The sequence below is a fragment of the Ictalurus punctatus genome, chromosome 16 (assembly GCF_001660625.3).
Source record: "Ictalurus punctatus breed USDA103 chromosome 16, Coco_2.0, whole genome shotgun sequence".
Classification (NCBI taxonomy): Eukaryota; Metazoa; Chordata; class Actinopteri; order Siluriformes; family Ictaluridae; genus Ictalurus; species Ictalurus punctatus.
In genome coordinates this window covers 9,122,137-9,149,275 of record NC_030431.2, presented here as the reverse complement: position 1 = coordinate 9,149,275, position 27,139 = coordinate 9,122,137, and the positions used below count along the sequence as shown (strand labels likewise).

At 36.9% G+C, this 27,139-nt stretch overlaps 1 protein-coding gene across 1 annotated transcript; it reads left to right on the top strand.

The window, feature by feature from the left end:
* Positions 1 to 3,564: 3,564 nt before the first annotated feature.
* Positions 3,565 to 21,848, top strand: LOC108276948 (EKC/KEOPS complex subunit LAGE3). The gene is made up of 3 exons (XM_047161032.2): positions 3,565 to 3,709; positions 18,878 to 19,006; positions 21,612 to 21,848. Exons 1-3 carry the CDS (start codon positions 3,663 to 3,665, stop codon positions 21,730 to 21,732), a joined length of 297 nt encoding a protein of 98 aa, XP_047016988.1. The 5' UTR covers positions 3,565 to 3,662; the 3' UTR covers positions 21,733 to 21,848.
* Positions 21,849 to 27,139: the final 5,291 nt, after the last annotated feature.

Here is a 27,139-nt window from a genome sequence, read left to right as displayed (position 1 = left end):
ATAACCTGCTGTAAGCTACATAGGATGGGGCCAGAGTGTAATACTGCATCAGACATCACCTTCACTGATTTACACACCTCTACAACGTCACTCTTAGTAACCTCAGACTGACAAAGGCTTATATAATTATCTCCTACATGAATAACTATCTTTGAAAACCTGTGCTTGCCTAAGACCCAAACATTACCTGCTATGTCCAGCACCCTGACTCCCCGTATACTTAAGTTGCTTAAGCTTAAACTTAAGCTGCTGGTGCCCTTAAAAGGCCTAACTAATTTCACAGGCCTTACGATAGTCTCCTGTAACCAGCGCTCTTTCAGGTTTCTCAGTGAGTGCTTCACTGAGGAGAGCAAACCTGTTGGACACGCGAAGCCTCGGCCTTTCACATTGAGCGTGATTAAGAATGCGACACGAATGTACGACGTGATTATGCTCTTGAATCGAAACAATAGATACCTATGGAGCTATTCACACCGGGCACAATCAACCGCGGCACAACAAAACGAGATTTCTTTTCAACCAGTGTGTCGACCCCCCCCAATTGCCCTGCGATGAAACAGGCCGTCCAATTACATTTGAACATTAGATCACGTGCCCGGAGCCACTGCGTGTTGCAAAAAGGATGAGATTGGTGGCATTTTAAAAACCTGAGTGCTTGCATTTTGTATACAGGCTTCATTGTAGTACTAACTGCATTTGTTGTGTGTACTGAACCAGACTGAGGGATCAAAAGCTCAGGAAACCTTTGAAGGTGTTTTGAATAATTAGCTGATTAGAGCTCTTCTCAGGTCGACATTTCTGCATTATAAATTCTTAATTCTAATATTTTAAGATACTGGATTTTTTATTTACATGAGCTGTAAGCTGTAATCATCAAGATTAAAACAAAAAAGTTTTGAAATATTTCACTTTATGTGTAATGAATCTAGAATATATGAAAGTTCCACTTTCTGAATTAAATTACGGAAAATAATTAACTTTTCCACGATATTCTTTTGTTTTTTTAAGATGCACCTGTATACATATACCTTATCAATTATATTTTAAAAACTTATTTTAATTATACACACCTACAGAAACTATGCTGCTCTCACTAACCCTGTCTAGAGTCGGGATGCGTACCTCTAAAGCTGCATTCACACTAGGCTTTAAGTGCTCCATTGACTTCTATTCAAACGCATCCAAAAATGGCAGACCGGAAATGCAAGCTCCTGCATAGAATTTTGTACTACATTGTAAGTACGTGATGAAAGTTAAAATTTGGTGAACTCTGACCTGTGTAATCGTATCACGTGAAGACGTCTGACCAATAGCGTGACCTTTTTAGTAACAAAAAAAGAACAGAAATTTAAAAATGGAAGTGCTAATTTTAGCAGTTTCAATATATCCTGTACTTTACAATACAGCGTTGAAAGATGATAACAACTTACAAAGAGAGTCTGGTTTGCAGTGTCGTTGAAAACAGGAACAGATGGTATATTTAACAGATGGAAACAATTTTTTTTTTAGCTTCAAATATTGTCTGACATTTTACTGCTGTAAAACGTAATTACATATGAAAACTCGGTGCCCTGTGGACAGTATTATTACATTACATTGTATAGTAATTATTTTTAGTTCTTTTGAAATTATTCATGTAGCTTTATGAGCTCATAATTGAAAGACTACATGGTGCATATCCTGTTCCCAGTCATATTCACAGTGTTGTCCAACAAAAATACGCATGCTTAAAGCCTAGTGTGATCGCCACATAATGCTGCAATCTTTTCCATCAGAGAGCTACCTAGTATACAGGTGCATCTAAATAAATAGAATATTGTGGAAAAGTTAATTTTTTCCATAATTTAATTCAAATAGTGGAATTTTCATATATTCTAGATTCATTACACAAAGTGAAATATTTCATGTCTTTTTTTGTTTTAATCTTGATGATTACGGCTTACAGCTCATGGAAATCTAAAATCCAGTATTTCAAAATATTTGAATAAAGAATTTATAATACAGAAATGTCGACCTGAGAAAAGCTGTAATCAGCTAATTAACTTAAAACATCTGCAAAGGTTTCCTGAGCCTTTAATCTCTCAGTCTGGTTCAGTACACATAACCACAATCATGGGGAAAATGAAAGTAAATTTTGCATTTCATTTGGAAATCAAGGTCCCAGAATCTGGAGGAAGAGTGGAGAGGAACAGAATCAAAGTTGCTTGAAGTTCAGTGTGAAGTTTCCACAGTTAGTGATGATTTGGGGTGCCATGTCGTCGGCTGATGTTGGTCCATTGTGCTTTCTCAAGTCGAGTCAATGCAGCATCTACCAGGAGATTTTATAGCACTTCATGCTTCCATCTGCTGACAAGTTTTATGGAGATGCTGATTACCTTTTCCAGCAGGACTTGGCACCTGGCCACAGTGCCAAAAGTACTAGTAACTGGTTTGCTGACCATGGTATTACTGTGCTTGATTGGCCAGCCAACTCGCCTGACTTGAACCCCATAAAGAATCTATGAGAGACACCAGACCCAACAATACGGACGAGCTGAAGGCCGCTATCAAAGCAACCTGGGCTTCCAGAACACCTCAGCACAGCCTGATTGCCTCCATGCCACGCTACATTAATGCTATAATCCATGCAAAAGGAGCACCGACCAAGTAAATTAACATACTTTTAAGAAGGTCAGCATTTCTATATTATAAATTCTTTATTGTAATATTTTGAGATACTGGATTTTTTATTTCCATGAGCTGTAAGCTGTAATAATCAAGATTTTTTTTTTTTTAAAAAGGCTTGAAATATTTCACTTTATGCGTAATGAATCTAGAATATATGAATATATTCCGCGATATTATTTTTTTTTTAGATGCACTTGTACACTTAGCACCAATAAAGCTATTACTAACGACGGAAGAAGAATGACTAAACATCATGCAGTCAACACACTGAACAAGCTGAATGTTTGCCATATCGCGTGTTTAACGTACCTTAGTCGAAGATTAGTTAATATTATTGTTTAGACGGATCCGACATGGAAGGACTCCGCTTGCTCTCTTTAGTCAAAAAACAAAAGTATTCTTCGAAAAATTTTAAATACTACAGAAGGTAAAGTGAAAGTACAACAAGTGAGAACAACACTTAAAAATTATTAATGAAATAAAAAGAAAAAGAAAATAAATAAAAAGAAAGATACAGTATAATTGAAACGCCGTCACAACCAAGAAGCTCCCGGCAAACGATTCGAAAACAGGAACCACGTCACTGGAAGTACTATGAATCCCAGAGACACCCTGGCCAGAAGAAGAAGAAGAAGAAGAAGGAGAAGAAAAGGATAGAATAACAATAGGGTGCTTACACAGTACAGGTCAATGAGAGTGTGCAGAAACAGTGGCGCATTACAAAAGTGCAATGTTACACAGTCCGACCAAGAAACAAATGTAGAAAGTAAAGGAGTTTATTTCTCAGAATAAATAACATAAGTTACCTGAACTGTGCATCATATACATATATAGAATAATTTATACTTAAATTTTAAAAAGACATCCCGGTTCACACTCCCCACCAGTAAGTGGCAGTAACAGCTGTTTGCCAACCGCCATAAAACTCAAGAAGACGAACACGAAGAAACAACAACAGAAATTCCTGAAACATAACGAGGATTATATACTTAAACATGGCGTCGTGCGTGAAAGATAGTATTTCTGACAACCATTTTGAATTGTATCCTTTCAATATATTCTAATGTTTTGTGATGTGTATGGCATTGTAGGTTCGTATTCGGTTAACTAACAACTAGTTATGGTCCGGTTCGTTTGAACCCTTCCAGCAAAATGAATCAGTGGCTCCATAACTGAATCGAAGTTTTGAAACCTGTGTTTCAAACATGACTCGACATACATAAACTAAATGTATAAGGGCGGTTCAGTAAGCACTTAAAACTGGCGAGGTATTACATTCCACATTTGTACATTACTGATGTACACAAGTGTACAATCTAAATGTTATGTTTTCATGGTTACTGTAACCACTATTAGCTATTTTAATACTGACTTATCAAATTTACAGTACATGAAAATGGAGGCTAAATCTGAGTAAGAACTTTATTTTCTTGTTTTGAAAAGCTCTTAGAATAATTAATTAACCAACTGCAGACTGCAAGCATGTTATTATTATTATTTTTTTTAATTAAATGTGTTTAACTGTAAACTGGACTTATAAATCAAAATAAATTGGCATAACCTTATTCTTTATAATATTACCATGTTTTAAAAATGATGTTTACTGTTCATTTTAGGTGATGGCCACAATGCTGCTACAGTGACTACATTTACATGGACAGCAATGATCTACTTATTGACCTTATTCTGAAAAAGACAGTATTGTGATTAAGGTGTTTACATGAGTTGCTTTTAGAATATTCCTTTCATGTTCCTGTTTTACATGTTATAGAACAGATTGATTAATGGCACACGTCATTATGACCCCATGCCACGCCGTCCAACGTTCCCTCCAGAATTTCACGTATCAACATACAGTTCGTCTTATACATATCAATATTTAGAACTTGTACCATATGCAGTTTTGGGTGTTTCATTTTAAATTTTACGAAAGTTTCAAGTGCAGTTAATTATTTGTCATGCTATATGTACAAATATAGAGGACGGTGGATACAAATTCTCCAGTAACAGGCCTGCTCTGTACTTTCATTCAGCAACATTTACAGCCATCCAGGCATTTAATAATGATCAATTTCATTCAGAATTCTTAACATTACCATTGTTTCCCGTTCGGACCAAAAATGTGCCTTCTTGCTTGAAGCCATGCTTTCTCGTTTGCCGTCAAAAGGTTGACCACTGCCATGTGTGTATGTGTCCTTTTGCAAAATGCGATGAAAACTCCCACACAACGTTAATTAAGGTGTGTACATGTCTATAATGCACTTCGATAATGTGACTAAAATAGGAATACTCCACGTCTTAATTCAATTTGTGTTTACTTCCAGTATGACTTTAGCTGGGTTAAGGTAATCAGAAATCGCTATTTACTTCGTAGTTTCTTAATCAGAGCATTGTATTAATATCGGGTTAATATCGGAATATTGTTGTCCATGTAAACGAACTGACAGTCTAATTTTCCACACAATGTATCTCATTTATCAAACTGCATACAAACAGATGTATTCATTGGGGATGGGCGATATCTTATTGTTTGCGATATGCCGGTAGAAATTCTCCACACAATAAGAATTAGTCTATCTGTGATGATAATAATAAAGCCTATTTGATGACATATTTCTGTGTGCGACCCGTTCGCAGCTCACGTGCAGAGCGAAAACAAGTATGGTGGAAGGTGGACAAGAAGCTGAGGAGGAGTTTATCACTAAACGAGGAGCTACCGCTACAATCTGGAACTGGTTTAGTTTAGAGCTGCAACAACTAATCGATAATTATCGATTGTGAAAATCGTTGTCAACGAATATCATTATCGATTAGTTTGCGCGCGGCACGGGGGAGATTTACTCATTATGTTACTTCTGTTCCGAAAACACACTTCGGAGAGTAAATACTAAAGTCATGTCCCAAATTAAGTACTATACACTTACACTATGCACTCTGCACTACCGTCTAGTGTGTGGATTTTAGAAAGGTAATATCATCTCAAATATAACACTAGTGGTTTTTTAATAACCGGAATTATAAGCCGATTCCTAGGTGACGGCGCATGACGTCATACGCACGCTAGCACTGGCAGACACCCAGAGTCACGGACAATTTTTTCAGTTTACTTTCTGTCAGCATTACCGTTTATTCCCAACATGACCTCAGTCACCAACAGACGAAGGCGAAATCGTCAAGTGACTGAGGAAGAAAGTGTGTAACCTCCAAGTCATCTAAGGCAGGGGGGCATGTTAAACACCATGGAAATCAAACTGATGCATGAGGACAAACTTATGTTTATATCCAAAATGCTCCACTGTGTGTAAGGGGTTGGGGAAACTGGTGCAAGCTGCTTAAATGGTTTAGTTTAATTTAAGTTTATTGTCATTATATGCTGTATTTGCACACTTGCAGTGTCAATTCTGTCGTTTATTATAACGGAAGTGATGTGTTAGTAACAAGGCCAGGTTGCTGATCAGGCGCAGTGTAGACGCGCTGATGGAGTGGAAAAGTAAAATAATAAGTCTAAAGGCAGCGAGTAACAGAAACTATAATGTGCAGTGAAAGTGAGTTTTAATTATTAATTTAATAATATATTAATTATTAATATATACAGTATCTCACAAGTACACCCCTCACATTTTTGTAAATATTATTTTTGTATTTATTTGATAATATTTTTGTAAATATTTGATATATTAAAAATGATACATTAAAAATATCTTTTAATATGAGAACACTGAAGAAATGACACTTTGCTGCAATGTAAAGTAGGGAGTGTACAGCTTGTATAACAGTAAAAATTTGCTGTCCCCTCAAAATAACTCAACACACAGCCATTAATGTCTAAACTACTGGCAACAAAAGTGAGTACACCCCTAAGTGAAAATGTACAAATTGGGCCCAAAGTGTCAATATTTTATGTGGCCACCATTATTTTCCAGCACTGCCTTAACCCTCTTGGGGATGGAGTTCACCAGAGCTGCACAGGTTGCCACTGGAGTCCTCTTCCACTCCTCCATGATGACATCACGGAGCCGGTGGATGTTAGAGACCTTGTGCTCCTCCACCTTCCGTTTGAGGATGCCCCACAGATGCTCAATAGGGTTTAGGTCTGGAGACATGCTTGGCCAGTCCATCACCTTCACCCTCAGCTTCTTTAGCAAGGCAGTGGTTGTCTTGGAGGTGTGTTTGGGGTCGTTATCATGCTGGAATACTGGCCCTGTGGCCCAGTCTCCAAAGGGAGGGGATCATGCCCTGCTTCAGTATGTCACAGTACATGTTGGCATTCATGGTTCCCTCAGTGAACTGTAGCTCCCCAGTGCCGGCAGCATTCATGCAGCCCCAGACCATGACACTCACACCACCATGCTTGACTGTAGGCAAGACACGCTTGTCTTTGTACTCCCTACTTTACATTTAGCAAAGTGTCATTTCTTCAGTGTTGTCACATTAAAAGATATAATCAAATATTTACAAAAATGTGAGGGGTGTACTCTAGGGGTATACTGTGTGTGTGTGTGTGTGTGTGTGTGTGTATGTGTGTGTGTATATATATATATATATATATATATATATATATATATATATATATATATATATATATATATATATATATATATATATTTTTTTTTTTTTTTTTTTTTTTTTTTTTTTTTTTCACACACACACATATAGTTGTGCACAAAAGTTTGTAAACCCCTTACAGAATCTGCTAAATCTTAATACTTTTAACAAAATAAAAGGGCTCAAAAATCCCGTTATTTTTTTATGTAGTACTGTCCTAAATAATTGTTACATATAGTTTTTTTTTGTTTTCTTTATAGATGTTTACATATAGTCCACAAGACAAGATAATAGCTGAATTTATAAAAATTACCCCGTTCAAAAGTTTACATACCCTTGATTCTTAATACTGTGTGTTGTTATCTGCATGATCCATGACTGTTTTTTTTGTTTGTTTGTTTTGTGTAGGGCTGCAACTAATGATTACCTTTCTAAAATTCACACACTGGCCAGTAGAGTACATAGTGCATAGAGTAAGTGATCAGTGTACACAACTTTAGTATTTACTCTCCGGGGCGTGTTTTCAGAAGAGAAGTAACGCAATGAGTAAACATGCCCCGCACTGCATGCAGACCAACTAATCGATAATGAGATCCGTTGACAACGATTTTCATAATCGATTATTATCGATTTTATCGATTAGTTATTGCAGCTCTAGTTTTGTGATAGTTGTTCAAGAGTCCCTTGCTTGTCCTGAGCAGTTAAACTGCCCACTGTTTAATGGATGCTGTTGAGTTGAACTGCCCACTGTTCAGAAAAATAATCCAGGTCCTGCACATTCTTTGCTTTTCCAGCATATTCTGCATATTTGACCCCTTCCAACAGTGGCTATATGATTTTGAGATCCATCTTTTGACACTGAGGACAAGTTGAGGGACTGTTATTTAAGGTGCAAACATTCACTGATGCTCGAGAAGGTAACACAATACATTAAGAGCCAAAAGGGTGTAAACTTCTGAACAGGATGATCGGTGTAAATTGTTAGTATTAATTTATTTTAAATAATATGATGAAAGGGTTTCTAACTTTGTGTATAAATCAGATGCACCATGTTACACCCTATTGGGGGACAATTTCAATGTGACAGACAATTTTATTGTCTTTTTTTTTTTTTTTTTTTTAATGATGGTGATGAGGAACTGATTATAAGAATTATAGTCGTCTTCTTGCTCCTAGGCTGTCAGTGATTTGTAAATAAGAGTTACCACTACTTAGAATCCTCTTCTTCTGGGCCCTGTGTAGGTCCCCCTCAGTGCATAGACACACTCAATCTTTCTGTAGGTCAGGGTGGCTGTACTTTCTTGCAGTGAGAAGTGTGTACCCATGGAGCTGTTCCAGCTATTTTAACAGCCGTAGGAGTGAGAATCACCTGCAAGGGTTCCACTCACCTTGAAGCATTCCATGCCTTAAGTCTGCCTTAAGGAATGGCAAGTTGGTGTTTTGATCGCCCTCTTATGTACATGAAGACCGAAGGATGAGCCTGTAACCAATCAAGACTTGTTTCAACGGTAACTGGAGGCAATTAAAATTTTGATTGTTTAATTCATTCACTCTACTGCACCCTCACTTTGTGGGTAATTAAAAACACTGGGTTTTAAAATAGATTTTTGTGGCTTCAGTTAAATGCCCAATGATGTGATTTACAAAATGATTACCATTTATCACTGGAGAGTTTTCTGGGTACTCCCCATCTAGGAATTAATTATTAGTTTTAAACATTTAACCACCATAGCAGCATTTGCTTTTCTGAGGAAACACCCTAGATATTTTGAAAACATGTCCACCAACACTAAACAGTACTGGAACCATCTACATGGAATCAGTTAAATTAAGACCATCATATAGTTGAAAGGCTGGTCTGGTGCTGGATGGGCTGAAATGTAGGCTACATCTCAGAAGGGAAGGACAGCCATCCTGGGTAACCCATTAGGTGAACAAGAAGACCACCACCGGTCTACTTCTCAAGCATCAGCTCCAACCTGTAAAGCTGACATGTCATTATGAAAAGTCAGAGCCAATTTGAGATCAGAATCAACACAAGAATAAAGTGACATTTGTTAATATGGGCAAGGAGCAGGAATGCTCAGAGCACTTCTCCATGGCATCAGCTACAATGCCTAGACTTAAAGACTGAGACCATATCTGAGTCCTAAAAACAAATAGGATAGGCTGTTCCATAACTGTGATGCTTCGTAAGGGAAAACTCTGCCCACTGATGTAGTCTTCATTATTCGAGGTGCCTGCACCTTTTGCTCGAAGCAGGTATGGTGGATCAATCACTCACTCATGTACCGCAGCATGAGACCATTTAATGCTTTGTAAGTTAATAATAGTATTTTATAATCCATGTAGAATTTTACTAGTGCACCGTGGATGTAGTTGTATCTTCTAGAGAAAGAGTAATATAGATTAATGTATATGTCAAAAACAGCAATGGGCCTAGAACAGAGCCTTGTGGAACATTAAACTTTACTTCAGTATGGATAGAGAACTCACCACTTGCATCTAAAAACTGATATTATTTGAATCAGTCAAATAAGACCTGATCCAGGAGAGGGCCATTCCCTTAACTCCAACATTATTTTCTAGTTTATCTAGGAAAATATTAGGATCTATGGTGTCAAAAGCTGCACTTGGGTCAAACAATACCAGCACGGAAATCAGAGGCTAGTTCTAGGTCACTTACCACTTTAACTAGCACTGTGTCAGTACTGTGATGAGGCATAAATCCTGACTGAGAGATTTCATTAATGCTATTTCTATGCAAGTGTCAGCAACTGTTTTACAACCTTTTTGAGGACCTAATTGGACAGCTGACAGGGGACGAGGTTAGGTATTTTAGTCAGGGTTTCATAATTGCTAATTTAAAGCATTTGGGTACATAGCCAGTGCTAAACGGAAAAACTGATTATTTTTAGAAGAGGTCCAGTTGCTTATTGTAATACCTGTTTGAAGCAATATGTAGGTAAGGGCTCTAGTGTACAAGTTGATTATTTTGATGAGATTAGTGAAATTAGTTCAGTTTCTTGAAGTGGAGTAAAGCTCATCTGATGTGGCTATATTGTCATCTACACGGTCAATTACAAAATTGTCTGACTTTAATTTAATAATCAGAATTTTTGCCTAATATTTTAAATTTTGTCATTGAACAGATTCATAAAATTAATGATTTTGTGTATGCTTCTATGCTTGTGTATGCTTCTATTACTTGTAGTTAATTTGGCTACAGTATTAAATTATAACCTAGGATTATTCTTGCTGTTTTCTATTAAGTTGGAGATGTATGTTGATCTAGCAGTGCTAAGAGCCTTTTTATATTTCAGGAGTCTCTCCTTCCATGCAGTTTGCAATACTACCAAGTTAGATTCACGTGTTTTAGTTCTTGAGTGGTCTGTTTTAAGGTGTCTGATCGTTATACCATGGTGATAGTTTTTTCTCTGTAATTGTTTTTCTTTTAAGTGCTACAATATTTAGAGTGTAGTAGAATGTTGACTCTAGGGCTGCGTCCGAAATCACATATTGTGACCGTATGTACTGCATTTGATGCATTTCCTACTGCACGGACGTTGAAACAATACCTATTAATCAGTATGTGTGTGTAGTATGACTACAATCCTGGACATACTACATCTGCCATTTTGGCATTGTCATGTGACCTTCAACGTCACCATAAATGCTGAAATCTTAAACGGACCACCAGATTAAAATGCACATCAGCAAAGTCAACTGAATTAGCAATTTAATGTGGGCAGTGTTAACAGGCTGAGGTAAATTCGTTGCCGTTAACTTGGCCAGCTAAGGCATGATGGAGATCACAAAAAAGTTTTCCAACGCTGTGACAATTGTTTTCTTGTTTAAACCTTTAACAAGTTAACAATTTATTTGGGTATTGCTAAAAAAAAAAAAGTCCTCTTTATCCAAGGTTTAATACTTAAACAGAGACGTGCTGTCATCCGCAATCTTTTTTTTCTGAGCTTGTCCACACCAGTCCCGTTACATTATGGAAATTTTGACTCGCATAGTGCAAAATCTCTCCGGAAGCAGTATACCATCCGGGTATTTCTCACCTACTGTGAATTCGGACACGCTACACTTCTGGCATACTGCTTTTTGTCTACTATACGTCTACTAGTACGCGATTTCGGACACAGCCTAAGTATTTGGTCCCCTGATCAAGTTCTGTGGGTCAAACAGTGATTCAGTCAAGGTAACTGTGGAAGATTATTTATAAAACTATGTTAGGTAGCTGATGTGAATGTAAAGTGGTGCTTGAAAGTTTGTGAACCCTTTATATTTTCTATATATCTGCATAAATATGACATTAAAAAAACATTAGTTTAAAAGAACCCAAATAAAAAAAAAAAAAGGGGGGCGAAAAATATTATGGTCATTTACTTATTGAGGAAAATTATCCAATATTACATATCTGTGAGTGGTAAAAGTATGTGAACCTTTTCTTTCAGTATCTGGTGTGACGCCCTTGTGCAGCAGTAACTGCAAGTAAACATTTCCGTTTACTGTTGAACAGTCCTGCACATCGGCTGAAGGAATTGTAGCTAGATCCTCAGTACAGAACAGTTTAAACTCTGGGTAGTTGGTGAGTTTCCTCACATGAGCTGCTTTGACTTGGCCATTCCAGAACATTAACTTTATTCTTCTTTAACCAATCTTTGATAGAAAAACTTGTGTGTTTAGGTTCCTTCCTTGTTCCATGACCCACTTTCTCTTGACTGCAGAAGGGCAGCAATGTTATTTTTGTAGAGTAGTGGCTTTCTCTTTGCAACCCTGCCATGCACGCCATAGTTGTTCAGTGTTCTCCTGATTAGCCAATGTGAGAGGGGTCTTTAGTTGCTTAGAAGTTACCCTGGGTTTCTTTGTGACCTCGTGGACTATTACATGTCTTGCACCTGGAGTGATCTTTGTTGGTCCCCACTCCTGGGGTAACAATGGTCTTGAATTTCCTCTATTTGTACACAGTCTGTCTGGCTGTGGATTGGTGGAGTCCAAACTCCTTAGAGGTGATTTTGTAACCTTTTCCTGCCTGATGAGCATCAACAACTCTTTTTCTGAGGTCCTGTTTGTGCCATGATACGCTTCCACAAATGTGTTGTGAAGATGAGACTTTGTTTTATATAAAGAACAAGGATCTATCAGTGTGCTCACTCACAACTGATTGTCATCCCGTTGATTGACAACATCTTACTCTTAATTTCACCTTCAAATTATCTGCTAATCCTAGAGGTTCACATATGTTTGCCACTCACAGGTATGTAATATTGGATGATTTTCCTCAATAAATAAATGGCCAAGTATAATAATTTTATCTCATTTGTTGGGCTCTCTGTCTACTTTTAGGACTAGAAAATCTGAGGTCATATTTATGCAGATATGTAGATAATTCTAAACTAGTGCTGCTAGTGCCCATCAAGGCCTAGCTAATTTCATGTGCTGTAAGACAGAGTCTTCTATAATCATAGTGCTCTCTGGCATCTCAGCAGTTAACTTAGGCTTAACTTGGGCTTTTGTGCTGCCAAGTTTTCATTCATTCGCACTGCTGTGAATGCCAGAGTTGGGAGATTGCTTTAGGCATCAAAACTTTCCCTGAATAAAACTATGCTGCTCTCACTCTCTGCAATCTTCTATGCAGCATTAGTTAAATAATACACACTTATCACAAGTAAAGCTACTATTGACAATGGCGAAACACATTAAATAAGCTGAATGTTTGGCATGTTCAATGTACCTTAGTTGAAGCTTTGTTGAGATGATTTTAGGCAGATCTGACAATATTGCAAAATCATTGATGGAAAAACAAATAAAACGGTATTGTTTAAACACTGAAACAGGCATGAAATCTAATGATTCTAAAGCAGTAACTCATGTCAGCCATTTAATTGGGACTGCTTCACTATAGAATTAAGTCACCTGTAAACTGGAAGTAGCCACTATTAAAAAATTCTATCAATAGACATTTGTTTATTTGAAAATAAGTGAGCCTGCAAAACAGAATTTGTAGCCACTGTATCCACCAGGAATGGAAATTTCTCTCCCTTTACATGAAGGATAATGGGATTCTGCTCTGAGGTTATAGAAAGTTTAAGAAATTGTTCACGTACCTGTCCCTCTGCATGTACTATTCTAGTGTCTAGAATTTCTCAGATTACTCACAGTTACACGATGGGGTGGCCAAGGGTACTGAGGTGGTGAAAAGCAATGCTGATTTTCTTCTTCTTTCTTCATCCTTCTGTTGATTTGGTAAATTTCTAGCAATATGTCCATAACTGCCACAGTTATTTTATTGGATGTTTTGCCCATTTTATCTGATCCCTGCATCGTGGTATTTATTGCGATATTCCCCCCTTTCTTATCCCCTACTCCTGGTTTGATGCCTCCTTGATAAAAGGCAGGCTGCTGGAGAGAGGCAGCCTGCCTTTTATCTAGCTGTCACTGCAGACCAATGTTGCCAACTTGGTGACTTTTCAGACCTCTTTAGTAACTTTTTTTTTTGATGCAAAAAAAGCGTCTAGCGACAAATCTAGCGACTTTTTGGAGAAACCTTAGCAACTTTCCAAATGTCGCCAGTACTGTCCCACAAGCACGAGGTCTGGCTTTCCCGCTACACTCACACCTCTCTCTGCTTCTTCTCTGCTCAGTGAGTGAGTTAGAGACGGAGATTTAAGTGTCATGACTAATGAGACGTGCCCTTTGTCCAAATTTACATAATTCGTATGCAAATGTTTTTATAATGCAAGATGAATGGAATGCAACGTGTTTTACATGTAAAATAGTACGTTATTACAACCTAGTTCTCTTGATCAAAGTAGTTATAGTGTTCAGAAACATGTTTGATCAGTTATGTTCCATACCTGTCTGTTATATAGATTTATAAAAGTATAAGTATTATAGAAGTTATTTTAAAAAATCATAAAAGTTATGAAAAGTAATTACAAAAGTAAAAAAGCAAAAAAGGTCTATCTATATTCATCTATGTATCAAAAAACAAATTATAGATTAGGTTATTATATAGATAGATTTGATATAAAATAGATAATCATTATTCCTGAATTAGTGGATAAAGTGTTAAGATAAACAGTTTACAGTCCCCTTCGAAACTATTGGAACAGCAAGGCCAATTCATTTGCTTGTGCTATACACCAAAGACATTTGGGTTTGAGATCAAAAGATTGATATGAGACAAAAGTTTAGGATTTCAGTCTTTATTTGATGGTATTTGCATCTAGATGTATTAAAAGGTTCTGTTTTATCTTGTTTATGTCAGACCACCCAATTTTAGGTGAGCACAAATATAGGAACAGAAGTCTTAAAGTAAATTAAAGCAAATAACACTTAATATTTGGTTGCATAACCCCTGCTTGTAATAACTACATAAAACCTCACTGGAAGCACCAAATTGTTGGTTTCTTCTTTATTGATGCTTTTTCTGCAGTCTCTTTTAGTAGTTTTCGGGGGTTTCTGCCTACAGGCCCTTCAGGAGGTGAAATGTATGCTCAGTTAAGTTAAGGTCTGGTGATTGACTTGGCCAGTCTAAAACCTTCCACTTTTTCCTTCTGATGAAGTCCTTTATTGAGCTGGCAGTGTGTTTTGGATCATTGTCTTACTAAAGTTCTTTCCGATTAATTTGGATGCATTTCTCTGCAACTTGGCAGACAGAATGTTCCTGACAAAAATGTCTGAATTATTTCTGCTGCTACCATCATGAGTTACATCATCAATAAAGATTAGTGAGCCTGTTCCAGAAGCAGCCCAAGCCATGACAATACCTCCACCATGTTTTACAGATGAGTTGTATGTTTTGGATCATGAGCAGATCCTTTCTTTCTCCACACTTTGGCCTTTCCAAGACTTTTGTAGAGGTTAATCTGGGGTCCAGAACTTTTGTCTCTCATCTCTGTATTTCATTGCAAATTCCAATCCGGCTTTCTGATTCTTATTACTCATGAGTGGGTTGTATCTTGTGGGATGTCCTTCTTCAAACAGTGGATTGTTATACCTTCACCCCTGCCCTGTGGAAGTTGTTTTTGAACATACACTGAATGTTGTGTTTGGGTTCAATGTTTGTCATCAGCCGTTGTTTTCCTTGGCTGACCCGTTGTGTCTGTTGCTCAGTACACCAGTGGCTTCTTTGTTTTTCAGGACACTCCAAATTGCTGTATTGGCTACGCCCAATTTTTGTGCAGTGCCAGTGACTGATTTTCCTTCTTTCTCAGCTTCAAAATGGCTTGCTTTTCTCCCATAGACAGCTACCTGATTTTCATGTTTGCTTATCTTTTTTTTTTTTTTTTTTTTTTTTTTTTTTAAAACAAAAAATGCGGTCTTCACGGGTGGCACTGAAGGCTAAACCCAGTAGTAGATATTCAGAGCTATTTATTGATCAAACAATCACAATCTAACAGGACACACCTCAGTAACAAGAAACACGTGTCAGTCTCATGTTCCAATATTTGTGCTCACCTACAAACACTTGGTCTGATACAAAATGTACTATGTTCTATGTTGTTTAACACATCTACATATATACACCAGGAAATAAAAGCTGAAATTCTAATCTCTCTTCTCATATTCATCTTTTGATCTCAAACCAAAATGTCTTCAGTCTACAGCAAAAAGAAAATAAATTTAATAAATCCAATAGTTTCAGAGGGGACTTTATTTACTGGTTGCAGAGACAGTTACACAAGCTTGCAAACCCTCATTCAGCATCCTTCAACATCAAGACATACAATTCAAAGTCTATTCCTACTCAGCACCCTTACTAACTGAGTTGTAGTAGTACAAATGGCTACTTATTGATCATTGATAAACACAGGTTTATCAAAAAAAAACCACACCAAAAAACATAGGTGTGCAGCAATTATTGCCACCCTTTTAGTCAATACTACCACCATATTTAACCATGGGAATGAGATACTTTTCCATATGGCTACCTCTCTATGTGTACCAAAACCACCTCTGGTGTTTATTGACAAAAAGTTCTATTTTGGGTTCATCTGACCATAGAACCCGATCTCATTTGAAGTTCCAGTAGTGTCTGGCAAACTGAAGATGCTTTAGTTTGTTTTTGGGTGAGAGTAGAGGCTCTTTTCTTGAAACCCTTTCAAACAACTTGTGGTAATGTAGGAGACTTCGGATTGTAGTTTTGGAGAATTTCTGACCCTGAGATGCAACTAGCTTTTGCAGTTCTCCAGCTGTGGTCCTTGGAGATTTTTTGGCCACTCGAACCATCCTCTTCACAGTGTGTTGGGACAATATAGACACGCGTTCAATTCCAGGTTGATTCATAACATTTCCAGTTGACTGTAACTTCTTAATTTTTGCCCTGATGGTGGAAACAGGCATGTTCAATGCTTGTGCGATTTTCTTATAGCCACTTCCAATTTTGTGAAGCTCAACAACCTTTTGTTGCACATCACAGCGATATTCCTTGTTTTTATTGTTATAATTGACTGAGTGAATTTGGCCTGTGTTATACCCCTGTGAAATAGGAAGTCATGGTTGAACAATTTCCTGCTCCTAGTCACCCAGGTGTTCTAATAAAATTTTTTAAATATCAATGGGAATATACTTCAAATATATTTTTCTTATATAAATTCATAGGGGTGGCAATAATTTTTTAATATATATATTCAATTCAATTTTATTTGTATAGCGCTTTTTACAATAGACATTGTCTCAAAGCAGCTTTACAGAAATATCAACACGGTATACAGATATTAAAGGTGTGAATTTATCCCAACTGAGCAAGCCACTGAGTGGCGACGGTGGCAAGGAAAAACTCCCTAAGATGTTTTAAGAGGAAGAAACCTTGAGAGGAACCCGACTCAAAAGGGAACCCATCCTCATCTGGGTAACAACAGATATTGTGAAAAAGTTCATTATGGATTTATATGAAGTCTGTATGGCGTTAAGAGCAGCCGTAGTCCCAGCAGTCTGGAATTAAAGAAGATTTGAGCTCCATCCAGAGCCAGAAAGGATCTGGATCTCTAGTATCTCCATAAATTCGTGTGGGGCTCGGCGAAAGGAGAGAGGGAGAAAGTAGATCAGAATCTAGTCAGGGTAGGCTTGAGTAAACAAATACGTTTTAAGCTTAGACTTAAACATATATATATATATATATATATTTAATTATTTAATAATATATTTAACAAAGATATTATTTTTATAAACAAAATTGTTATATATTGTTATAGATATTCATGAGAGCAGAGTATTTGCACAAAACTTGAAAGACCTATACAGGACAAGATTCAGAGTTCAAATGCAAGGTCCGGGGCCTAGTTATACATAAGGAGTGGAGCTAAGGTCATATTTCCTGATCTCCGTGCATTGAACAAATTGGAACATAGCACCTGTGGTGGCAGACCACCAAATTTTTGGTGAGCAAAATTATTGGAACTGGAATCTTAAAATAAATGAAAAATAAATACCATTTGATATTTGGTCACCCACGTACAATAATTGCATCAAACTGGTGAGTCACTGACATCACCAAAGTGTTGCATTCTTCTTGTGATGCTTTTCCAGTTTTTTACCACAGTTTGTTTTTGGGGGTTTCTCCCTTCAGTCTCGTATTCAGCAGTCAGTCTAAAATCTTCTACATTTTTCACTTGACAAAGTCCTTTGTTGTGCTGGCCATTGTCTTGATGCATGATGAAGTTCTTTTCAATTAAATTGGATGCATTTATTTGTACATTGGCAGACAATGTTTCTGTACATTTCTGATTTCATTCTGCTGCTACCATTGAGTTACATCAATTATTGCACATGCACCTGTGGAACAGTCCTTAATTCAGTAACAGTTTACAGGTGGTAGGCAATTAAGGTCACAGTTACAATAACTTAGGACACTAAAGAGACCTTTCTGCTGACTCTCAAAAACACCAGAAGAAAGATGCCTAGGTGCCTGCTCACCTGCATGAACATGCCACAAGGCCTGCTGCAGGGAGGCATGAGTACTGCAGATGTGGCCAGCGCAATACTGAATTGTAAGAACTGCAATGTCTGTAATGTAATACGCCTAAGACAGTGCTACAGGGAGACAGAAAGGATGGCTGATTGCCCTTGCAATGGAAAATTACCATGCCTTGGTCAGAGAGTGGGGTAACATCTCACAGCAAGAACTGACAAATCTGGTGCAGTCTATGAGGATGAGATCCACTGTAGTACTTAAAGCAGCTGTTTGCTATGCAAGATACTGACACTTACTTTTGATATTGAACCCCCCATTCATGGACTCATCATTCCATCTCTGTTCGTCAAATGTCTGTGAAACTTGTTTAGTTTATGCCTCAGTTGTTGAATGTTTTTATATTAATACAAATATTTACACGTTAAGAAATGTGCTGGAAATAAAAGCAGCTGGGTGTGAGGATATTTTTTTGCTGAGTATAGTTTTCTGGGAAAGTTTTCAAATATTGAATTTTGTCTTATAGTAGTTGTATTTATTCATATTTAGTTGGAATCTTAATCCCTAATATATTTAAATGAGAATTTTTGTTGTTAGCTTGGGTCATTTATTAGTAAAGTAACCATAACTATCCCAGGACTGGGATATATTCTCACATTATAAACTCCCACCATGTTTGCAGCATGTAAACATGCCTGTCTATGATCATTTTTAGAAATATTTTCCTTTACAGTATGTCAGAACTATAGAAGTTCCTTTTCCTTCACAGAGGGAAGTGTCCATTGCACTCCAGTCCTTGTCGCCTGATCGTGAGCCAGGGACAGGGGGCACCATAAAAACTCTGAGTACTTCAGTCAGTGCACTGTGTGTGTAAGTGTTTAATAAAGAATCAACATTCAGGTAGAAGTTACTCATTGCTCAGGTTTCATTTTATTTTAATTATTGTACTGTGGCAAACAGAGACTTGACACATACATTTTAAAAAGGATCTTTAACTTGTTGAATGTTTGTTACTTTTTTTGTTGAAAAAAAAGCAAAAAAAAAAAAAAAATGATCGTGTCATCATTCGTATTTTTGTTTTTCAATTTTGAAACCAAAAACGAATGAACACCACGTACACTGACCGAGATAGCATTCCTCTTATTCCACAGCATTTTGTCAATGATTCCAATTTGTTTTTTTTGTTTTTTTATTAATGACCATTGCTTTTTAACTGTTTATAATTACATTCAATGTTATGCAAAGATACTTGCTACTATGGAAAATTAATCATCACCTTCTGATTTGAGAATTAAACTATGCTGTGGTGCAATCGATACACAAGCTCTGTCGAAAGAAAAGGGATTGACTATCATTTGGGTGTGACAGCATAGCTTTTGCCACATGTATGCTGCTTAAAATGCCAGCACCTCAATGTAAAATACCTTCCCATGTCCCTGGCTAATCCTGTAGATGTTCTTTTTTTTCATGACCACTCTGCTTCTGCTAACTATAAAAGTATGAAATACAATGTAATATTAAGCCCTCCAGAATTATTGGCATCCTTCATAAAAATGAGCAAAAATTAATATATAAACAGGTCATATGTGATTGTTGATATTTTAAGCTCAGGCATAAAAGGACATCATATAGTTTTATTCAAAAACCTAAAAATAAATAAATAAATAAATAAAATTATTCATGAAATACAACAGCAAATTAGGAAGTAACATCAAAACCAGAAAGACAGAAACATGTCAACATTAAATCAAAATGGGTCTTAATCAGATGCTTAGAACCTATTGGACACGCAAGGAAAAATAATTTTTAATTAATTCATTTTGCCTCTGTCCACAATGGATTTGAAAGGAAGCAAGGGGTTTAACAAAAATATTGCATTAACCTTTTAGGACTGTGGTGACAAGTCTTATCCGGGCCAGTGTGGGTGCAGGTTTTCATTCCAATCAAGCCACACCTGTTTAATCAGTTGATCTTGGCTTTCAACTCATAGTTATTCAATTCATACACTTTGGCCTCACTCTAGCACATATGAAGTTAGATGCAGGTGGCCTTTTCGCATCTGATGACAAGAGGCGTAAGGATACTACCATATCAGGACAACTGGCTCATGTGTACCTCCACCAGAGAGCAGACCACCCAACATACCTTCACCCATTTCGGCAACTGCATAGGTCTATGCTGGGAATTGAAAATATATATATATTTTGCCTTAATGGATTGTTGACAATTTATTGCTTTGCATAAAGTGGAGAGGTACATGCTAGTTTGTTTAATTCCACTCCCAGATTTTATCCTGTACTTATATTTGTTGTCTTTTAAAACAATAATAATGAATTTCACTGACTAGTGCTGTGTGAAAGAGCAGTTTCAGAGCGCGAGGTAGCATGTTACTATCCAATCCCACTCAGGTAGTTTAGTGTCAGATCATTGCCATATACCAGTTCAAAGTGGCAGAACAAGACTTTGGGACACTGAGGGCAGGGTTAAACATGGAGGAAAAACCTCACAGACTCTGCTGGAGACACGACATCCACCATGTATCATTAAGTTTAAGAGTCAGCAATTTGAATTGAGGCACCAGCTAGTCTGCACGAGTATGTTTTAAGAATGGGTACTTCCTTAAATACTGTAATATTATACAGAGATATATTATTTTGCACATGTATTGCAATGAACAGTCTAGCCTAAAAAAAAAGCTAGAAATTTAATTTGTAGCCTCTTTATGGCTGTTAATTGTAGTGCCATTTCATGTGCTATTTGCTGCACAAATAAAGCAGCCTACAATAGTGATGGCCTGATTTTTTTTTTTTTTTTGCTAAAACTATGGAATGACGATTAGCTGACTACTTTTTTGGACTAGTAAAAAATTACTTGTCATGCAGTCCTGGTGTCCAGTCATGGTGCCCAGTCATGTTTATTGCAAAATATTTATTTCATGCTTCTTTGACCATTTCTGTGTTGGTTTGTAACACAGCTTGTCAACTTTTTGAATGCTCTCTCTACAGCCAAATCTGAACATTTTAGTATCCGGGTACTGGGAATTTCATGATGACCAGCCACAAAATAGCCCGAAAGCATTAATGTTACACACTGTAAAATATGGTAGTGCATCAAGTTTATAAATTATAAAATTATTAAAATATTCCTTAGAGGTGTCAGTACTTTTGACAGATTTGTGTGAAAATACAATTATAGTACCAGTTCTATTTTTTTAAAAAGATATAGTGTGCCCTGTTTGAGTAGAAATCTTAAATTATTGTGTGTAAATGTTTATTTTTACAATTGTTTTTGCTCTTTTTTTTTTTTTTTTTTTAAGAAGGGTGCCAATAATTCTGGAGGTCACACTGTTTCAATCCTAACACATTTTTGGTCATATATCTGTAAATGCACTTAAGCAATTTTATAACTTGTTATAAATAAGGTGTCTTATGTGGATATTATGCATGTGACCTGAACTTTCCTAATGTACTTTCAGAAAATGGAATGCTGTTGAGGCTCGCAGTCTTCGTGTATCAGTAGGCTCATTTTTAGATCACTTGGCACTTGTAATGGAAACTATCGATGCATTTGGACAACCAGCTCTACAGTGCAAGTAATGGAACTTCCTGACAGAAAATTTGCCCAGATTACGTTCATTTATCTGGGACTCATTTAAATCTGTGCTATTTAAAAATATTGTATTGTTTATGTAATAAAAATCTAAGTACTTTGACCAGTGTTGAAAGTAAATTGTGGAGAAAAAACTTATAACCTATTTAAAAAAAAAAAAAAAAAATCTGTGGATGCACTCTACATTTAAATTTGGGTTGGTTGAGTAACTACTGGACAGAATGTAACATCTAGTTAATCTAGTCCAGCAAGATGTGATTTAATACACAATCAGGCAAACAAATAAATAACTGATATGTGCATATAAACACATTTGAGGTTTGAACATTACATAAATATTTCATAATACATTTCAACATATTTCTACCCAAGAAAAAAAAAAAAAAATTTTAACAGTTAACATTAAAAAAGTAAACAGTCTGTGGGGTGAAAGAACAATTAAACATTTGGTAACATCAGGCATTTTCTTTCAGAATTCTAGTTTTTCTAGGTTAAGTGCTAAATAATAATACCCCTACATTTAAACTAAACTTAAACTATTAATGTTATATGTACTTGTGCAAAACAGAGACACGATTTCAGTACCAATGGATGAAGTGACAAATAGAGTTAAGATACTGAATATATAGTGGTGCTTGAAAGTTTGTGAACCCTTTAGATTTTCTACATATTTCTACATAAATGTATGAAAAAAATCATCAGATTGTCAGAAGTCCTAAAAGTAGACAAAGAGAACCCAGTTATATATATATATATATATATATATATATATATATATATATATATATATATATATATATATATATATAATGTATGTATAAATAAATATGTATAAAATATATTAGAGCTGCAACAACTAATTGATGATTCTGAAAATCATCAACAAATCTCATTATTGATTAGTCGGTCTGCGGGCGGCAGGGGGGTACATTTACCCACTACATTAGTTCTGTTCTGAATACACGCATCGGAGAGTAAATTCTAAGGTTGTGTCCCAAATGACGTAATGTCACTTACACTACGCAGTGTGTACTCTACTGTCTAGTGTATGAATTTTAAAAAGTTAATGTCATCTCAAATGGAACACTAGCGGTTTTCTTATTAACCGGAAGTATAAGCCGCATCCTAGTCAACGGCGCATGACGTCATGAATGTCACGCCGCCCGCTTTAGCAGATACCCAGAGTCACCAACAATGACTTTCTTCAGTTTACTGTTTATATGCTTAGTTATATACCTTGTTTATTTTATATATAAGTATTTATGCATTATTTTCTATGGATACACAAAAAGCACTGAAGTAAACTACATTCCTAAATTAATAATATATATTTCAATGTGTGTGTCTGTGTGTATTCTTTTCAGTCTCATATAATTGGACAAACAGTTGTAGTCTGAAGTTTATATTTGTAACATTCAGTTTGTGAATTATATTTTAAACAAACCAAAAAATGGTGCTGAAAGTTTACCCCCCATCCGAGTAATCCAAAAATAATCTGCCAACTAATCGATTATGAAAATAATCATTAGTTGTAGCCCTATTTTATATATATATATATATATATATATATATATATATATATATATATATATATACATACAAACAGTTTGCTGAAGACAGGCAGACTAAGGACATGGTTTACTGGAACCATGTCCTGTGGTCTGATGAGACCAGGATAAACTTATTTGGTCCAGATGGTGTCAAGCGTGTGTGGCAGCAACCAGGTGAGGAGTACAAAGACAAGTGTGTCTTGCCTACAGTCAATCATGGTGGTGGGAGTGTCATGGTCTGGGGCTGCATGAGTGCTGCCAGCACTGGGGAGCTACAGTTCATTGAGGGAACCATGAATGCCAACATGTACTGTGTCATACTGAAGCAGAGCACGATCAGTATGCAGTATTCCTGCATGATAATGACCCCAAACACACCTCCAAGATGACCAATGCCTTGCAAAAGAAGCTGAGGGTGAAGGTGATGGACTGGCCAAGCATGCCTCCAGACCTAAACCCTATTGAGCATCTGTGGGGCATCCTCAAATGGAAGGTGGACAAGGTCTCTAACATCCACCAGCTCCATGATGTCGTCAAGGAGGAGTGGAAGAGGACTCCACTGCCCAAGAGGGTTTAAGACAGTGCTGGAAAATAATGGTGACCACACAAAATATTGACACTTTGGGCCCAATTTGGACATTTTCACTTAGGGGTGTACTCACTTTTGTTGCCAGCAGTTTAGACATTAATGGCTGTGTGTTGACTTATTTTGAGGGGACAGCAAATTTACACTGTTATGCAAGCTGTACACTAACTACTTTACATTGTAGCTAAGTGTCATTTCTTCAGTGTTGTCACATTAAAAGATATAATCAAATATTTACAAAAATGTGAGGGGTGTACTCACTTTTGTGAGATACTATATATATGTGTGTGTGTGTGTGTGTGTGTGTAATAGAAAATCGGTATCAGCCGATAAAGGCAATTTTTCATGCAGTCGGCTATCGGCCAATAGTTTAAAAACATTCAATGATCAAGGCTGATTATATTCTGTCAATAAAAATTGTGCGGAAAAACACATTGATTTTGTAAAGATGTCGTCTCTTGTGTGGAATGACAACAATACTGCAGTTTGTAAGCTCTGCAACGCTATAATTTTACACCGGAAGTGAGCAGCAGTCAAGCGGGAGTTTCAGCGTCGAGTATAATTCCCCCCCCCCACACTACTTGCATACTGGTCGCACTGAATTAAAGCGCCAGTACACGGTTCAAAGATTTAAATAAAGTTGGTTGACAAAAAAATATATATTGCACAGAAAAATATATTTGTAGAGTAGTGTTTCATATCCAGTTAATGTTAATGAGTTAATATCATCAAAAACAAAAGTTTATATTAGGCCTATATATTACCAGTTTGATATTCAATGATGAAGTAGAAATGTTTTGTTTGTGGTGAGTGAATGTACCTGACAGGCGGTTTTTTAGAATTCAGTCACTTAATTTTGTTAATATGAATTAATAACATTCAAATAAATTAAGAAATCTTACTTTAATCTTCAGAATGTATAATGTGTTAATGTTAATTTGAGCAATGTGTTTTCTGTTCATGGGACCAGCTCAACAACTTGTTGAAATGGGAGAATATATTTTTTTATACGATACAGATTATTGGCTTATACATCAGTGTATAGTGTATTGGCTATACATCAGTGCATCTATATATGACACCTGTTTGGAGCTGTTTGGCAGCAAATTTATGTAATGCCACGTTAACATGGTGAAGAAATAGTTTAATGGATCTCTGCCATGATGCATCCTAGGCAGCTAGTAATTATTAAATGTTAGGAACACAAACAAGCAACGATTTTGTTATCAAAAATAATAAAGCTGCAGATATGGAGGCCAAGAAGGCCTCAGGCTGCCAAGTAGCAGTGATGGCACCAATGGTTCTTATTCAGCATCAACCTAGTGTAGACGACATTGTCCACAAACACCACCAGGCTTATGAATGAGCAGTGTGGTTACAGAGCATTGAGACTAGAGATGAAATGGCATATGGCATTTGCATGAAGGACATATGATTGTACCTACTGAACTTCTCACTATGCTCAGTTCATATGCTTATGGTTTTGACCATGCCGCAAGGGGGGGGGGGGGGGGGGGGGGGGCATTATGAGGTCGTTAAAACAGCAAGGGTACTGTTCTCCATTGAAGCACCATGTCTTACTACGTAGACATGGTGAAAAAAAAAGAAGATACATGCCAGTGGTGATGGACTGTTTTAGCAGATGGGTGGAAGCAACAGACCTGCTGCAGGAACAGTGATTATACTTTTAGACCAGAGAGATAATTCCCATGTTTGGCATACCATCTTAGATTAGCTCTGACAGCTCTTTTTTCAAAAAACTGTGAAAACGGTGTTACAGCAACTGAGATAAACCCTGAGAGGGTGATAAACCCTCAGTCACAGGGAATGGTGGAAAGGGTGAATGGTACCCTTAAGACTAAACTTAACATAATTTGTGCTGACACTAAACTCAATTGGGTAGATGCTCTACCTGTTGCACTAATGAGCCATCACATGCAGACTAACAGAAATATGCATCTAGCACCACATGAAATGCTTACGGGTTGACCAACGCCTGTTCCATATCTTAGAGGTCCTTATGAAGGACTGCTGCTGGAGCAATTGAAGCTGCTATATATGAAGCCATCTATTCACAGGAACAGCGCAGGGGACCAAAAGAGGAGACAGAAGTTCCTTGTCCAGTGGCTCCTGGAAAACAGGTGTACCTAAGGGTGTTCAGGAGAAAATGGAACAAGCCAAGAAGGGAAGGGCTATACAAGGTCGTTGGCCCCCTATGCCAGATTGGTTCCCAAACAGAAGCAGAAGAATGAAATGGATTCAAGTTACTCAAGTGAGGACGAGGATATAGAAGTAGTTTGATGAGCCATGCCCTGGGTGTAAGTGCTAGCCTAACCTCTCCCCAAGGGTGACCCCATGTAATAACGCAAAGTATCTGGGTTGAAGAAAGACATTGCTGGTGCACCCAATGTGAAAAAAAAAATGTTTATTTTATTTTTAATTTTCTTCTTATTTTCTATTAACTGTAATTGGTTTTGTTGATTAGAGGCAGGGTGATTACTGTCTGACTTATTATTGTAATCAAAATGAGAAACTATTTTGTACTCATGCTTTATTGATTTATGCCTGTATCAACTATATGGGCTTAATCAATTTTGTACTCTACATAACTGTGACAACCATGTGCACTGAAGCAAATGCATGCTCATGCTTATAAACAAAATGTTTGATTTTTTTTATGGTCAGGAAAAAGGGAGAATATTTTACTCCTTCCTAGTCAAACGTGGAGGGAGATGCTTGGTTGTGTGGTCATTAAGAGAGTGGTTTCAGGATTTGGTCATAGATAGATGTTTGACGTGTTCATACAGAGATCACTAGTTAGTGTAACACGAAGGGACTGGCTTGTGAGATTATTCTCTTGATGATAGGTGGGACTTACTAAGTCCTGGTGCGGGGGGGGGGGTATATAGAACATATTATTCAAGCATACTCTAATAATCAATGAGATATGACCAATATGTATAATCAAAATTTAGAAGCATAATCTAAAACCACAGAATACATTTTAATCAGACTATATTCTAAAGCCTCTGGTATACTTTTTTTTTTATGCCTATGCTAGCGTATGTGCACAGTCATATGCATAGCCTTTCAAAGTATAGTCCACATGTACACGTACACAGACGTCAACGCATGTGCATTACAACAACTTGCACTACCCCTCTTGGCCTACAAGAGTCAGTGCAGAGCCGTAAAGAAGTCTTATGGCAACGAAGAACCAAAACGACATGAAGAACAGGGCTTAAGCAATCTCTCAGC

Bases quoted from the DNA above. Each gene is read 5' to 3' on its own strand.
- LOC108276948 (XM_047161032.2), top strand. From the start codon at position 3,663: ATGGCGTCGTGCGTGAAAGATAGTATTTCTGACAACCATTTTGAATT. The intron at 3,710-18,877 runs GTATCCTTTCAA...ACAGTATGTCAG, and splicing joins TCTGACAACCATTTTGAATT to AACTATAGAAGTTCCTTTTC. The intron at 19,007-21,611 runs GTAAGTGTTTAA...ATGTACTTTCAG, and splicing joins TCAGTCAGTGCACTGTGTGT to AAAATGGAATGCTGTTGAGG.